General features: G+C 37.5%; 1 protein-coding gene across 13 annotated transcripts in view; it reads right to left on the reverse strand.

The window, feature by feature from the left end:
* The window catches only part of CNTRL (centriolin), a 105,027-nt gene that overhangs the window by 9,601 nt on the left and 77,921 nt on the right, over positions 1–17,505 (reverse strand). For 7 of the 13 annotated variants that reach the window (XM_078150157.1, XM_078150156.1, XM_020990565.2 and 4 more), the window contains 13 exons: positions 16,871–17,030; positions 16,451–16,566; positions 16,147–16,364; positions 14,811–14,968; positions 12,047–12,120; positions 10,864–11,052; positions 9,939–10,164; positions 7,998–8,203; positions 6,254–6,394; positions 5,334–5,609; positions 4,641–4,703; positions 3,051–3,260; positions 1,604–2,040 (listed from right to left, as the gene is read on the reverse strand). In XM_078150157.1, coding sequence (XP_078006283.1) covers positions 2,020–2,040; positions 3,051–3,260; positions 4,641–4,703; positions 5,334–5,609; positions 6,254–6,394; positions 7,998–8,203; positions 9,939–10,164; positions 10,864–11,052; positions 12,047–12,120; positions 14,811–14,968; positions 16,147–16,364; positions 16,451–16,566; positions 16,871–17,030 — 2,058 coding nt within the window. In that variant the 3' untranslated portion in view covers positions 1,604–2,019. Of the gene's footprint in view, positions 1–1,603; positions 2,041–3,050; positions 3,261–4,640; positions 4,704–5,333; positions 5,610–6,253; positions 6,395–7,997; positions 8,204–9,938; positions 10,165–10,863; positions 11,070–12,046; positions 12,121–14,810; positions 14,969–15,103; positions 15,202–16,146; positions 16,365–16,450; positions 16,567–16,870; positions 17,031–17,505 lie in introns of those variants that run through there. The other 6 variants (XR_013484776.1, XM_078150158.1, XM_078150159.1 and 3 more) reach the window with 6 other exon arrangements.

A 17,505-nucleotide genomic window follows, 5' to 3' on the forward strand; every position in this document is an offset into this window, starting at 1 on the left:
GTTATAGCACCTGTAAGGAAGTCCCCAGTTTGTATCTGGTGCTCATTGCCTATTTATTCTATTAGATTACATTCCAGTACAATGTTCAAGGACTTTTCATTGTACAATAAATCACGTGTTTGATGCAGTAAACTTGATTTTTTTTGTTCACCCGTGGAGACGATATTCAGTTATTAGTTTGAGGTAATTAAGTTTTCCATGGAACTATAATCCTACCAAATGGGTAAAAGAGGAAAAATATCAGATTTGGGGTCTGAGGACCTAGGTTCTGTTCCTTGCTACTTAAGTGACTTGAGCAAGTCTGCTCTGAGGAAGCCTCAGCTTCCTCATTTGTTAAATGAAGATTAGATTATTTTCAGAGGTCCTTTCAATTTTAACTCTATGATCCTAAGGTCTTTTGAAAATGTGTTTTAGGTGGCACAGTGGATAAAGCACCGGCCCTGAAGTCAGGAGGACCCGAGTTCAAATCTGGCCTCAGACCCAACACTTGACACTTACTAGCTGTGTGACCCTGGGCAAGTCACTTAACCCCAACTGCCAAAAAGAAAAAAAAAGTGTTTTAAATATTATGATTTTATAAATAGTTTCTCTTTGAAATAAGCCCATCACTCTAAATTGTAGTGTACTGTGATACCTTGTGGTTCTAGTAGCAGCAGTATGGATTTAAGGATGTCGGTACTGTATCTAAAATCTATCAGTTCCCAACAGGAGACTATAAATTCCAATTGTGTTTATTTCAAATTTGGCTTGATGTCATGATTCAACCGATTACTGAGTAGTTGGAGCACTGGACTTGGAATCAGGAAGGATTCAAAATACTGGCCTAAAAGATGATGTGTTTGTTTGGACAAGTCAGTATTTTTGTGTATAAAACAAGGGGTTTGGGGCTAGCTCACTGGGCCAAATCTAGAGCTGAAATCAAAATATCTTTTTTCATACCAATAAAGAGATATTTAAATAGTCTGGGAGGCAACCAGTAATTCAGGAGAAATACCTAGTTATGTCAGTGGCATGGATTTTCTAGCCAGTGAAGTAACTTGTATTGGATTCCTAAATGATGTGTCAGAAAAATACAAATAAGTATTGAGCTACTTTATATGGTAGGATGAAGCTAAGGAGATTAACATAAGTATGATGCACAGAACTGGATTTCCTCATGGGTCTCACATACATTTGAAAATTGTGTTATGTTTTAGTCTCCATTTATGCATATATATCAAAATATCTAAGGTCAAGAAATGGGGAAATAAGCTGGTGTTAAAAATATGCATTTGCAAAAAAGTCATTAAGTGCCTTTCCTTGTGTTCTTCAGTGTACTAAAAGCAGGTGCTTACTATTTAGGCTATATTTTAAGAAACTAAGATAGAAAAATATATTGAAACAGCATGGGTTCAGTGGAAATAACAATACCAGTCACTACCTGAGTGATCTTGGGTGAATCGCTTTACTTCTTACCTCTGTGAGCCAGTTTCCCTCTCTAAAGGAGTTAGATTGGAGAATCCCTAAAAGTCTTTTGAGGTTTAAACCTAAGGATCATGCCATTCATTCATTGGAAATCAGAAGTGGCTTGATCTTCTCATACAAAAATGGCACTTAAGACAAATTTGTTTAATCTTTTTTATATGAAAATATATTTCACACAAAACACAAACTTGATAAGATTAACAAATGCAGACAAATTTAAATTCAGCAAGGTATTCTACATCAGTACAGACCTTTCAGTTTACACCCTTCAATGTGTATTTCAAAGAAGTGGTGTTTTTATAAAAAAAAGCTTGTGATATTAGTTTCACACCCTGTTTGAATTTTATGCATTCGTATTTCCATATATACAAATGACTTACAAAAATCTTTGCATTCATAGTATAAAACACGCTGTCCTTAGGAAGAAGGGCATGGATCTGAGTTGGTTTTTAGCAAGGTCAGATACGGTCTTCTGACTTGCCACTGAGTGAGGTAGTAGACATTTCCTCAGGTATGGAAGGCAAAAAGTGTTCCAGGTAGTCTCTTGTGGGTAAGTCATTGTGACAAGACCCTTCCCTGCAGGCACATAAAATAGCAGATGAATTGAACAATGAAAAAATTTTGGTTTAAGTAAAATTTAGATGGTTGGCTAGGGTTTTTTTTTTTCTTTGACAGCTCATGTTTATAGGGTACTTGAATGTGGAGAAACAAAGTTACAGGAATCTTCCCCTTGTTTCAAAGGTACTTAAACTGTTGCAAAAGTTAGAATCGTTGTGGAAAGCAACACAGTTTGAGTCTCAAACTACTACCAAGAATTTGTAGCAATGGAATTTGTGGCATCTTGCTCATCTTGGTGACCCACCGAATTTCAGATTTAGAAACTACAAGGACATCTACTACCAATCCTGCCTGCAGCAGGTATCCCCCTTGTATAAAATCCTCAAGCAAGCCTTCCACTTGAAGACCTCCAGTAAACTGGAACCAACAGCCTCCTGAGGTGCCCCAATTCTTAATCAAATGAGAGAACATTTGGAAGAGCGTTTGCCTGGTACATAAGAAACTAAATAAATGCTTATTCCCCTTCCTTCCGGAGAACTTTAAAGGAAGTTTTCTTGTTTTTCTTCCTTAATAATGACAGCTTATTTCAACAAGCCTCTCTGCAATTCCCCACCCCTAACTGCTGTTACTTCTGCCTTCTGGGACTAAGGATAGGAATTATAATTCTTTCATCTGACACCCTTTCAAATCTTGAACACAGCTAAGGTTCCTCTTTAAGCTTTCTTCACCCCAAACAGCCCTAATTCCTTCAATCTCCCAAGACACAGTCTCTAGGTCTTTGGAAAATTTCCTATGTTTTAGAAAGTGACAGAACAAATAAGTCCATTTCCAAAAGATACTGGTTTTAAATGGAACATATACCTTCTGAAATTTGCATGGGCACAAACTACCATTTGGAGCAATGTAGCGGACATAATAGGAACATCTCTTTTTTTTATCTGAGAGACCTTTTGAAATATTTCCACATCCATTACCTGAGAATCATGAAAAGTCGGAGACAGTGGTTTCAAAGAACTGCTGCCTCTTACCTGGTTCCTTGTGAGATGAGAGTCTTCAAGTAAGGAAACTTCTAGTTGTGACAAGCTGGGTGCCAGAAACAAAGAATCTGCAGTAGTGCTGGTAACCAGTTCATCTAAAGCATCAACTTGTCTCTTCAAACTGTGTAAAGTGCCTTCTGTTTGTTGTTTGCCTTTCATTAAGGCCTCTACTTGCTTGGACATAGAACAGCGAAGCTGGGCCTAAAAATTGTTTTGTTGCAATTTAAATGTCTATATAAGTAGTCAAATGCATTATAAACATTACCTTTTTCTTGGGGGGGGGCAATTGGGGTTAAGTGACTTGCCCAGGGTCACACAGGTGCTAAGTGTCAAGTGTCTGAGGCCACACTTAAACTCAGGTCCTTCTGACTCCAAGGCCAGAGCTCTACCCATTGTACCACCCAGCTGCCCCTAAACATTACCTTCTAATGCTAAATAGCAAAGATGCACTAATTTAAAATCAGTGGACCCTGGAAGAGAGTCTTCATCTGTAAAATGAATGGTTTGGACTAAATGATCTAAGGTCCTTCTCTCTCTGAATCCCATAATTTTGATCCTAAAACAACAACTTGTTTCTATAGCACTTTATAGTTGACAAAACTTTCTCTTCAACAACCCTGTAAGTTAGGCAAGTATTTCAGCACCATTTTACAGAGAAGGAGGAGAAAGGAAATGACAGAGCCAAGTATAGGGTAGATTCAAGCTCTGAATCCAAACCTCTTCCCTGATGTTGAAAATGCACTGGATTTGGATTTGGACTCTTGAAGACATCCGTGTAAAATGAAGGGATTGGACTAGAATCTAGTCACTAGATGATGTCTTGGGTCTCTCTGAATTCTACAGTCTCATAAGCTGAACGAGAAACCCCACACTGCCACTTACTGTGTAACTAACTGGTCAAATCACTTCATCTTTTGGGCTTCAGTGTCCTCATCTATAAACTGATGATCTCTAAGGTCATCTTATAATCAGATGATCCTATGACTAAATCCAATGCTGTTTCCAATGTTATGTGGTATCTCAACATTCCAGAATCAGTGCTGGATACATTTAGTACCTCGACTTAAAATGTTCTACTACAGCAGGATGTAGTGGAAATTGTGCTAGCTTTGGAGCCAGAGGGCTTGGATTAAAATCTTGGCTCGACTCTTGTTTTTATTGAATTGTTTTCCAGTCATGTCCAACTCTTCATACCCCATTTGGGGTTTTCTTGGAAAAGACACTGGAGTAGTTTGCCAATTCCTTCTCCAGCTCATTTTACAGATGAGGAAACTGAGGCAAACAGGGTTAAGTGACTTGCCTAGGGTTACCTAGCTAGTAAGTGTCTGAGGCCAGATTTGAACTTAGGAAGATGAGTCTTTCTGACGCCAGGCCTGGTGTTCTATCCACTGTGATACCTAGCCACCCTTTGACTCTCCTCGCCACTGCTATAACCTCAGTCTAGGCCCTTACTTGCACCTTGGTTTCCCCATCTCTAAAATGGGAATGGATAGACTCTAAGGTACCTTCCACTTTTAAATGATCCTAATACTTCTCCACCTTAATCTTAGTGGCTCATATAGTATTTACTCAAAATACAACCTTGAGTCTGTCTTCGTGGTGACGCAGTTTCTCTCTCATGGCTTCTCCACGCCAGTGCTCCTCCTTTGTCAAGGGGAAAAAGTAGCCATAAATGAACACTTCTATATGACCACTGACAAACTGCTCACTCCTCCCTGTGGGCCCCAGATCTATTATTTCTAAAATTATCTTTTGAAGTCTTTTCTGTGACATACAAATTGCAGAGTAATCGCTCATCTTCATTGTTTCCCAACTTGGAGCTCTCTATACTGAAGAAATCAAAGGTCTCATTTCTCAAAAAAACAAAAAACAAACAAAAAAACCTATGTGCTGAACACTATGCTAGGTCCCTGGCAGCTACACAGTTAGGGGATGATAAAGCAGGATTGTGCCTTAGGCGGAGCTTGCAATCTAATGAAGGTTAAAACAAAGTGTGCAACATGAGGTCAGAGAGCATTATGGATGGGATGAAGGGAGTTTTCTTGGAGGTAGTATAAGAGTTGGGCTTTAAAAGATGGTAAGATTTCAATAGTTAAGAAGGAAGGAAGGAACTCTGTAGGTCCAAGGAAGAACACAAGTTTAAAAATGCACACAGGTGGGAAAGGATAGGACTTGTTCTGGGGAATATGGAGGGAAGTTTTAACGATTACCTTAATGATAAAGTACCTGGAAAGAAGTGATGAAGTACATGGAGCAAGAGTCATAACTGCTTACCATGATGTGAACTTTGGATAAGTTTAGCTTCTCTTCAAAAGAATACTGTCCCTCCTCGTTGGTGGAAAATGGAAAGTTCTCTTTCAAACTTTCCAATTCATTCTCTAGGGTTTCTGTTTTTTCAAAAATGGCTTCTAGATCTTCTAGTGACTCTGGAAGAGACTGGTTGAACTTCTTAAGGCCAGTTCTGAGTTCACTTTTTACTTCTAATTTTAGTTGCTTCATTGCTGCGTTAATTTCCTTTTGTTGTTGATCCAAATCCTTTTGATTTTTTAGCTAAACAGTAATCAAAAGAGCTGGATAATTTTAAATAAGAAAGATATGCCTAAATTTGATTCAGTCAGCTCTTCTGAGCTGGTTTACATTAAGCTACGTGTGGCAGAGTAGAACAATGGACTTGTGTCCCAAATTTTTTACCATTTGCTAGTTTTCATGACCTTAGGCAAGTCACTTCACTTCTGAGTTTGTCTCCTCATCTGTAAAATGAGGATGAAAATACTACCTACCTCATAGAGTCACTACAAGGAAAACATTTTGAAAATCTTATGGAAGCTATCATGAGTCATGTATCCAATTAAACATTAAGTACACAGAATGAAGATGAACTGTGATAATGCTAAAATTTTTTTATAGTGCTTTGAGGTTTACACAGTACATTTTGCATTCCCTCTGAGGTAGGTAACTGAAGTATTGTCATCTCATTTTACAGATGAGGAAAGTGAGACTCACAGAGATGAAAAGATTTAGTTATGTCCAGTGGGATACCAACCTGGTTCTTCTGGCTCTTTCTCTACCTATAATGAATTTACAATCCAGTAGGGGAGATGAGCACATGGTTAACTAAAATACAAAGGCTAAGGTCATTGAGAAAGAGGTTTTAGAGGAAACAGAATGGGCCAGACAGACAGGAGTGCTCCCACCTGCTTCTTGAGCTCCAGATAATCATACTGCATCTGACCAAGCTCCTTCATCAGGCACTTGGCTCGCTTGTGGTTTTCATGTGCAACTTGCTCAATTGCTGCCATTTCCTTCTGCATACAACTGTTCTCATGTTTTTGATCCTGCAAGAAGAGTTAAGTGACAATAACAAACATTTCTATAGCACTTTAGGGTTTACTCTGAACTTTCTTCTTATCAGCTCTGTGTAGGTAGTACAAGTGTTATTTTCATTCTATAAAAAGACAAAACTCAGTTTCAACCATGGTAGCAAGGAAGAAAAAAAAAAGCATTAGTGGACACCTTTTTGACAGACTTCTAGCTCTGAAACCAAATGTAATTCCAGACCCCACATTTTCCCTTACTCAGGCTTCAGCTTTACAACCTATAGAGTAGGGATAATTTTGACCCTTTTACATGACCCGTAAGGATGTTAGATGAAAATAATTATCATAGCAAAAAATGGCTGAATTTTTAAAAGTCAATTCCTTTAAACAAGTTAAATTCAGGTCCTTTCCTGATTCCATTCCAAAGTTCTTCCCAGTATACCATACTGTCCTCTCTGGATAATAAGTGGTGCTATGTAAACAGAAGAGTATTATTTTAAGGCTGAAAATAAAATCAACACTCCTCTATTTTTAAGCTACAGGGTTAAGTTAATTATTTTTCAATTGATTCATTGTCTTATTGCAGTGGACTATGGGGGATTTCAATTCAATTTAAAAAACATTTATTAAGCACCAACTACAGACCAGACGATGTGCTAGGTACAGTGTTGTATACTTTAAAGAATATTGGCTTTGGAATTTGAGGACCTGGGTTAATATTTTGCCTCTGTCACTTGATACCTGTGTTGACTTTTGGGAAGTTATTAAATCTCTAAGCAATAATAAAATTTAAATGACACAGGTTCTACCTTCAAGAATAAGGTAATGGTGGGAATGGGGATGGGACATAACTTACAGACAATTAAGTTCATATCAGGCAGAATGTGAACGGAGCAAAGGAGAAGTATGGCAAAATAAAGGGAGGAGGATAGGATCAGATGAGGCTTCATAGAATAAGAGGTAGCACTTGAGGTCAGTCTTGAAGAGGGATTCAAAGTACACTGGATTTCAAATCAAGTTCAAATAGAAAGAGATAATTGTGGGCTTCATATTTAGAAAATCACCAAGTGACATTATGTCATACTATATCTATTTATTTTGTTGAACATTTCCCAATTACATTTTAATCTGGTTCTGAATGTACCCAGAGTTTTGCAGGCTGCTTGTTCAACTTTGATATCTCTGCCCTAAGAGACTTTAGAGATCATTTAGTCTAATCCCTCATTGTTTACAAATGAGGAATCTGAGGCCCAGACAGGTTAAATGACTTCCCCAAAGTCACACAGGAACTAAGTGACAGGTGTGATTTTAACCCAGGTTTTCTGACTCCCAAGCTAAGGACAGGACTAGAAAATCTCTAAGGTCCCTTTCTAGCACCAAATCTTATGATCCTAAGACATAGTTCTTGACTACAGTGTCTTATAATAACCCTGAGAATACATGAAACTCCTCTGTGGCTAGACTTTGATGGGTCCCAGTGACTACAGGCTAGCATTCAACTAGTGCAATATGGTCTTCTCCCTAAAGGGAAGAGGGGAGAGAGTTACAAAAAGGCACCCTCAGCCTGATTTGTGCAGCTCTAGGATTCGAGGCCAGAAAACTAAGGCAATGATGTACATACGAGGAGGGCTTTTTCCAGTTGGGCCCGCTGGGTCCTGATTGCTTCTTTTAGGCCTGCAATTTGTTTTTCAGCTTTCTCTTTTTCAAACCGGAAATGGTTCTGAAGGTGGGTTATATCAACTTTGGAGAGGTCCATTTCTTGCTGCAGAGCCAAGAGTTCACTTGTTTTTTTAGTTAATTGCTCTTCACGTTCTGAGAGCTGAAGTCCTAGAATAAATTTTTGAGCAGGTTTAGCCTAGTGCAAGCCATGGGAATCTGGTACTAGGGGGAAGGATTAAATAACTCAGGTTTCCTCAAATCTTTGCAACATGAAAGCCCTTACATTAATGCTTGTATATAGTTAATTTGGTTCTGCCACCAACTAGATACATGACCCTGGGTACACCACTGTCTCTCTATGGATCTCGGGCTCCTCCTTCTATACAATGAGAGGGTTAGATGAGATGATTTCTTAAGTCCTTTCCAGCTCTAACATGTTTGGCAGGTGTTGCAGTGGATAGAGCACTGAGCACAGAGTCAGGAAGACCTATCTAACCTCAGACACTTGTTAGCTATGTGTCCCTGGGCAAGTCACTTAACCCTGATTGCTTCCCCTCCCCACTCCCTCACACCAAAAAAACCAATTAGTTGGCATAAGAGCATAAGCAGTAAGGGTCTTGGCATGCTTCATACCAATAAAATGTTAGAGCTGAAAAGGACCTTAGAACCATAAAATAATAATAATAATGATAACTAACATTTATATAGTACTTACTCTGTGTAAGGTACTGTGCTCAATGCTTTACAATTATCTCATTTGAGCCTCACAACCACTCTGGGATATAGTATTATTATCCCCATTCTACAGATAATAAGAAGAAACTGAGGCAAACAGAGGTTAAGTGACTTGCCCAGGGTCACACAGCTAGTAAGTGCAAAGTGTTTGGTCTGAGGCTGGATTTGAACCCAGGTCCTCCTGACTCCAGGGCCAGTGCTCTACCCACTGTACCACCTGGCTGCCCCAACTAACTGCTTTTTGAAGACGTGCACAGACTTTGCATGGTACCACCTGCCCAGGTTTACTTTCCCGTCATCTTACATCTAAAATGTCTAATCTACAAAGGGTCATCCCAGAAACCCCTAGAAGACATTTCAGACAGTATAGGGTATTTCAATCTCAAAGACCTAAGGGAGTTTACTGTAGCAGAATAAACTTGACATGATGATCCTGTTTGGATTTATATGACTAAAACAGCCTTCTAAAACATCTTCCTTAGAATTTGTAAGAATTTACTTGAAAATCCAAGACTGCTCACCAAGTCTAGGTCAATTCTTAGCGAAATAAAACCATATTTTAATAGGTAGCTCAGAAAGATAGAAAAAAGACATTCCTTTTCCCCTCACCCCTAGACAAGATGGTCCTTGCATGACAGGCATATATGGTCCATATCTAAAAAGTCTTTTCAACCTTGCAGAAACTGTCAATAGCTTGAGCTCCACTGGCAGAGCCTTCAAGAAAGAGGGTCAAGGCCATAACACAATGAAGCATCAAAGTAAGAATTTTGTAGATGTGTGGTTTTTTCCTCTTACTAAATTAATAAAAGATTGCAAAAGTGGAAAAGTGCTGTACTGGGGTCAGTGGACCTTAGTTTAAACCTTAGTTCGACCATATGTTGCTTTGTCTCACCCTGGGCAAGTTACTGAACCTCTCAGGGCTTCAATTTCCTCATTTGTAAAATGAGCAGGTTGGACTAAATATTTTCTAAGATCTCAAGTCAAGATTTGTGAAAATTCCCCCTTAAGTGGTTCTTTTTCTTAAAAGGAACTGTTCTATGATCTAGTAACATAGCACTAAATTAATCTTAGAATGGGGTCTTGATTTCCTTTTATATGTTCAAAATTCACACTTTTAACTGCGGTTGGTCATTATGTAGGCTTGTATAAGTTATGCGTTAACACTTACTGGTTTGGTTTAATGTCTTCTCCAAAGCTGCACTCCATTTTTCCTCTTCTTCCAGGGTCTTGACTCGCTCCTCCGTCAGTATCACCTTTGAGATCACTTGTTCCAATTTGTTTTTTTGACTCTCCAACTCCCAATCCAGCAACTGCTTCTGATCTTTCAGTTTTGCTTTACAGGCTTCTAATTTTAATTCTTCACCTTCTATTTCTTCCTGGATTTGATGAAGACGCTAAACAAACAATGTTAGATTAAAGAGCCTGGTGTAACAAAGAGTTCATGGAACTTAAGAGTTAGCAGAGACCACAGATGCCATCTAGTTCAACCCAAGCAGCCATATGCTACCCACCCACTATTTGTGAAGTTTTTTGAAACCAAGAATAGAACTTCGTCTCCATTAAGTTTCAACTCAATCAATTTAGCCCATTAACACTAGCCTGTTGAGAGCTTTCTGTATCTGGAGTTTGTCGATCAAAGCGTTACTCAGCTATCACTCCAGGATAGATTCCTAGAGTACTCCATTACTGACCTCCTAATATGCAATGATTCTAAGATTTCATGACATTAAAACCTGTTTTTAGCTTGTGTTCTCTTAGCAACAGGGAGTAGGGAGTGGAGTAAAGTTAGTTTTTAGTAGCCTTTGCCCAGCTAGTTTATTTCTACATTTTTGTGAAGTATATTTAAGAGACAGTGTGGCATAGGACAGAATGCTGAATCAAGAATAATAGCGATATGGCCCTCCACAAGTCATTTAACTTCCATGTGCCTCCAGGAATTCCTAGGACTTTATATATATATATATATATAGTAAGTCATAGCTAGGTTGTGATCTGCTTTGGTAAAGGCTAAGGAAGTTCCCTACACTGAGCAAAGCACAGATTCTTCGGGTACTCATATAAAAGACAGTTATACTCAATCAACCCTCATTTACCACTTCTTCTTGTGCAAGTCTCAGTTTCCTCTCTTCAACCTCACTCTGAAGTACTTGTAGTTGTAACTGTTTCTTTTCTCCTTGTTCCTGGCATTCTTGAAGCTTCCTCTTCTGTTCGCTGATGTCATCTTTCAGGCTCTCTCTCTCACTCAGCAATACAGTCTGACGTTGTGAAGTCAATTCCAGATCCTGGGTTTGAAGAGAAACTTTCAGAACTAACTATGTATACAACTGTCAAAAGCAGAATACCTTCACTATGAAGTCACCTATTAAATTTTGACTAAACAAAATGATTTTTCAAAAGACAAACAGTGTGGTATAATGGAGAGAGCAGTGGACTTGAAGCCAGGAGATGTAGGTTCAAATTTCACCTCCAACACTTACTAGTTGTGTGACCTTAAGCAAACTACTAAACTGCTGAACCTCAGTTTCCCCATATATAAAACTGGAAGTAATATTCGTACTCCATTTTTTCACAAGACTATAGGGAAAGTGCTCTGTAAATAGAAAAGTGCTTTAGAAATATTAAAACTATAAAGCTTAGAAACCTTTAATTATCACACTAAACATTATCAAGGCACACATTTTAACTCAATTATACTTTTATTAAATGTCTGCTAATCTGCAGCCCTGTGTTGCTAGGCACTATGTCAGATATAAAACTGCCAAATGTAGTCCTTACCCAAAGGAGCTTACAGTCTAGTAGGGGACAATCAACTTAGCTTTCTAGTCTTGTCTCATGCTACTCCCCCCATCACATATTCTATGCCTTGGGTTTGTGAGTCCTGGCTCCGCCACAAATTAAATTAGGCAAATCATTCCCTTCTCTGTCCTCTCAGTTTCCTCAGCTGTAAAATGATGATAATAATCCCTTACTCTGCCTACCTTCTAGACTAATTGTCTGTTGTGGAACTCATACAAGAAAATGTGTATAAAAAGTACTTTGTAAAGTACAAAATGTGAATGTTAAATTGTTATTACTGTCTATTCCCTATACATTATATGAGGGGTGAATAGTGACAAAATATAAATGATTAACTTATTTAACTCAATGGCTTAGATTTGACAGAATTAAAAAAAGGAGCCAAGGCTGCTCATCTCTTGGGTTTCTGTTTCAATTAATTGTTTGATTTAAAAATTAATATCCTACAACCACACTCGAAGATTATACTCTAATAATTACCTCTTCTGTCAACTTCAACACATCTTGAACACCAATGAGTTCATCTTTTACGGTGTCTAATTCTTCTCTTTTTTCTGGAACAAAGAATTTTTCACTTTGTGAAACAGGAAATGCTTATTGAGGCTTTCAGGATAGCTGTCACTGTTCCAATAAAAACACCCAGTCTAATAGTACTATTAGAATGTGTCCTTCTTAGATACAATCAAACAACCAAACATTTATTAAGTACCTACTATGTGCCAGGCATTGTGCTAAGTGCTAGAGGCACTGTGCTAAAATAAGAGACACATTTTGGGGCATCCTCAGATGTGGGGGTTTGCTTTGTTTGGCTATGCATATTTGATATGAGGGTTTTGTTTTTCTCTCTTCCTTTTGGGGAGGGGTTTTAGGAAAAGAAGGGCCAAGGAAAGGATCAGCAAAATGGAAAAAAAAGTAAAGAAAAGGAGATCACTGAAGCATTCAAAAATGCACTGAACAAAAAGGAAGGTCAAAGAAGCAGACAAGCAAGACAGCTTTAAAAATAACATGTCGTATTTGTTGTTAAACTTGGAAGGAGAAGCAAATTAAACACGGTATAGATTTGCAGCTGTACATGCAATCCTCTTTTTTGGTTCTGCTTTAAGTATGGAAGTACTCATCTTATGTGGTATTTGTTAAGTTCAGAATTAAAAAAACAAACGCAACCAAACCAGAATTTGTCCTTGTCATGACTGAAACTCAGATCCTTTAAACACTAGAGTGAATAATAGTTTGTCCTTCACTAATGTGTTACACAGGTGTGATACACCATACAGAGAAAAATTTTAAACTCAAAAGCATGTGGAATTGATTATTGATAAATCAAAATAAATTAATAAAAGAAAAAAAAAGAAAATTTATTTTTAGTTCCAATTCTCTTCCTCTCATCCTTCCCCCACCCATCAAGAAGCCAAGAAATACAATATTTACTATACATATGAAGTCATGCAAAATAAATTTCCACATTAACTGTGCTGTGGAAAAAAAAAAGAGAAATAAAGAAAGTAAAGGAAAATATGCTTCAATCTGCACTCAGCATCCATCACTTCTCTCTCTTGAGCTGGACAGCATTTTTTATCATGAGTCCTTTGGAATTACTGACCATTGCATTGATGAGAGAAGCTAAGCTTTTCACTGTTTAGTAGTATTACAATATTGTTGTTACTGTCTACTGAGTTCTCCTGGTTCTGCTTACTTAACTCTGAATCAGTTCATATAAGTCTTCCCAAATTTTTCTGAATCCATCCCCCTTAGTCATTTCTTTTAGCACAATAGCATTCCATCACAATCATCTACCAGAACTTGTTCAGTCATTCCCCAATTGATGAGTATCTGCTCAGTTTCCAATTCTTTGTCCCCACAAAAACAGCTGCTATAATTATTTTTGTACAAATAAGTCCTTTTCCTCTTTCTTTGATCTCTTTGGGGTACTGCCATAGTTGTGGTATTGCTGGGTCAAAGAGTATACAGAATTTAACAGCTTTTTGAACATAGTTCCAAGCTGCTTTCCAGAATGGTTGAATTAAGCTCCATCAACAATGGGTACATTAGTATACCTATTTTCACACATCCCATCCAGTATCAAATACCTTTTTAGTGATAGAATACCACCCCTGAACAGAGTTAGTATATAAAAAGGACATTTTCTAATATCGGTCTCACTTACAACACAATGTTACTATAGAGGTAGTTGAGTAAAAAAAACTTCATGCTAAAGAGTATCAATAATTAAAATAACATTTGTAGATGGTATAACTGTTTAATTTTCTTAATAAATAATAATAACATTTATATAGCATTCTCAGGTTTAAAAAGTATGTTCTTTATACCAACCCTCTGAGGTAGGTTCCAGTATTATAGAGGTAAGACAACATCTTATGGATGAGGAACTTGAGACTTGGAGAAATGAAATTGCTCACACTAGCCATTTGTTAGTAAGTTCTTGAAATCTTAGTGTAGTCTATACCCTTTTCTGCTACTCAAGCACCATTCACTACAGAATGGGAAAGAGAACCACTCAGACTATAGGCTATTTTGTATTTGTATCTATCTCATCATTAAGTATGGCCAAAAAAGTTTATAAACTAGTGGCCAACCTTCTGGTGATGGAAGAAACTTTCCATGTTTTTATTTTTAATTTGCATATTTTAACACCAAAAAATTCTACTCTCTGTCACTTGTAGAGATATATTTTTTGAAGACAATTTCAAATCAATACAACAAGCAGTCAAGTATCCATTATGTACAAGGTTTTGTGCTAGATATCAAAATAAATTATCTGCCTCCAGAGAAAGAACTGATATTGTTTGAATACAGACTGAAGCATGCTATTTTTCACTTTCTTTTATTCAAGTCTTCTTGTACAAAATGACTAATATGAAAATGTTTTACATGTTTGCAGATGTACAACTTATATCTGATTGTTTATTGTCTCAGGGAGGGAGCAGAAGAGGAAGGGAGGGATAGAATTTGGAACTCAAAACTTTAAAAAATGTTAAAAAATCGTTTTAACATGTAATTGGGGGAAAAATAAAATACATTAAATTAAAATCCGAGTCTATCTACAACATGTCTCTGATCTTTTGGTCTATTCACTCTGTCAGAAAAAGGAATGAGATTAATCTGGGATGACATTCTTGATGAAGCTATGCCAGTGCTCTTGGTGATTACCACTTCCTTTTTAGGACTCTTAGAAAATGCAAGCTTCAAACACTCTGAAGATACCCCCTAGTCACATTCTGCCTACCTTGTAGGTGCTGTTGCATGTTGGCAATATCTTTGTGCAAGGAGAGCTTGTCTCTGTTTAGCTGGTCTACTTCCTGCTGCAGTTTCCTGACATCCAGCTCCACCTTTTCTAAGTTAGACACTGCTATTCTGCTGCTATCTTCTGTAGCTGCTAACACTCTACCAAGAATGGACAGAAACTCAAAAATAGACACAAAACACCACCAAACAGGCAAAAAAAGCATTTTGCGTATATTATACTTTATCAATGTGCAATTATGAAGGCTAAGGACGATTCTCCATCCTTACAGCAGCATCTGTAGAGTGGGAAGAGGTCTAGTCTAGCTCTGCCACAGATTTGCTGTGTGATCTCAAGCAAGTCCCTTCACCTCTGTAGGGGTTGGTTTCCTTACCTATGAAATGAGGAGGGTTGGATTAGATAACATCATAAGTCTTCTTTCCTTCCAGCTCTGACACTCTACATTCTGACATTCTGCACCTTACGGTCCCCTTCCTGAGTTAACAATGTAGGTATTATAATCTAAGGTCTAGCTCTAATAGCCTATAAATATTTGTTTCAAGAGTGAGTCTACTGTACACTTTCTTCAGGTTGGAGAGCAACAACAACAATAGAAGCTCACATTTATATAGCATTTTTGGGCTATTTTAGTGCTTTTTACTTTTTAATATATTATCTTATTTAATTCCATGGAAGGAACAAGCTTATGAGGAAGGTAGCATAAGTAATATTGTCCCTTTTAACACACGAGAAAACTAAAATTCAGACTGGGGCAGTGACTTGCTTCAGTAGCTAAGGAAACAGAGTCAAGTATTGAACAAAGGCCTTCTGACTCTAAGACCAATGGATGAAATGGAGAGAGTGCTGGATCTGGAGTCAGCATCAGCTAAGCTCAAATTTGGTCTCAGATACGTTTACTAGCTGTGTGACCTTGGTCAAAATTACTCAATTTCTGTCAACCTCAGTTGACAGGCTTTCAATAGCAACATCTGTAAAATGGAGATATAGCAAGAGTACCTACCTTCCCAAAGTTGTGAGGATAAGATGAAATAAGTTTTGTAAAGGACTTTCTAAACCTTAAAGCACTATATATAAAGGCTTGCTATTACTTCTACTGTTAATCCTATTATTGTTGTTATTGTGACTATTACCATTGCCATTTTACCACACTGGAAGGTTCACTAAACCAAAACCTTATAAAGACATACAGACACAAAATTTTCCAGAGGGTGTATATACAGCAGTATCAAGAGAGATCTACTGGAAAAATGACCACACTTGGGGGTGTTACCTAGCTCTCCAGAAATGTTTTTCATGATTTCCTCATTCCTTCTCTCACCTTTTGGCTTGCTCTAACTTTTTCTCCAAACTTTCACAGTTTTCTTCAAGATCTTCCTTTTCCTCATTCAAAGCTTCCACATTGGCCTGCAAGGTGGATATTTCCGATGTCAGTTGGCTGATTTCTTGTTTCTCCTTTTCCAGAACCTGTCTCTGCCACTCAACTTCTTCTCTCTGGCACTGGGCTGTGCGCTGCAGTTTCTCCAATTCCATTTTCTCCTAGGGGAGAGGATATGGAACATTAGATGACTTAAAGGAACCAAAGGGCTGCAGTTTTCAGAGGCCAGGTCAACCAGATCTTTTACCTCCAGCAATTCAATCTGTGTCTTCTCTAGCTCAGTCACTTTTTGGTTATGTTGCAGTTTTAGGATCTGCAGCTCATTGTTTTCATGTTGCAACTTGTCCATAAAATTTTTCATCTCTAATATTCAGAAACAGGGCAAAGAACAATATAGATTAGAGAATGTTAGACCACATGGACCACAGGCTACAGAATTAAGAACGTTCAGCTAGAAGAGATCTTAGTACTAGAATAGATATTTAGGAAACTGATCACAAAATATTAGAACTGAATTTTTGTAGATAAGCCCAATGAGACAAAATGCCAAGACCTAAGGTTGCACAACAAACAAATGGAGATATTAACAATCACACCTACTTCTTCAGATTACCTGTTCAGTGTGCTTTTCACTACACTGCCCATGATTACAACTATTTAAATGTACCTGTTTTATGCCTAGATATTTGTTCTAGAAGTTTTTGAAGAATTTCCTCTTCTTTTCTAACTTCCTGTTTAGTGAGTGAGAGTTCTGTTTTCTTTTCACTTATTTGGATATATAATTCTCCTTTCTGAAAACTCAGTTCTTCCAGAATAGACTTTATTTCCTGCAAAAACATTGTAGCAATGGTAGGTGGGGAGAGGAGAAAAAGAAGATTATTTATGATGAGAAGTTCCTTTAAGGTAAGACCATACTCATAAACGAACACTAAAATTTTATCATTTTTTCAAACTGTAAACTCCTCAAAGACAAAGATTATTCCTTCTTCCTTGATACTTTTATGATTTTCTACGGACAAGACCATATCATATAGGTACTCGTGGGTACAGAGATGAATAAGGAAGCAGATACACAACTTTAACATTAAAGAACATACTATAAAAAACTTAGAAATGGATCATATATCCCTCACAATTATGGGTAGGAGGTGAATTCTTAACCAAACAAGAAATAGAAGAAATTATAAAAAACAAAATAGGTAAGTTTGATTACTTGAAAATGAAGAGCTTCTGCATAGACAAAATTCATGTACCTAGAATAAGATGCAAAGGGGTCAAAAGGGAAAAAAATCTTTCTATCAA

This window comes from Phascolarctos cinereus, unplaced genomic scaffold (assembly GCF_003287225.1).
Source record: "Phascolarctos cinereus isolate Bilbo 61053 unplaced genomic scaffold, phaCin_HiC Scaffold_2;HRSCAF=192, whole genome shotgun sequence".
Taxonomy (NCBI): domain Eukaryota; kingdom Metazoa; phylum Chordata; class Mammalia; order Diprotodontia; family Phascolarctidae; genus Phascolarctos; species Phascolarctos cinereus.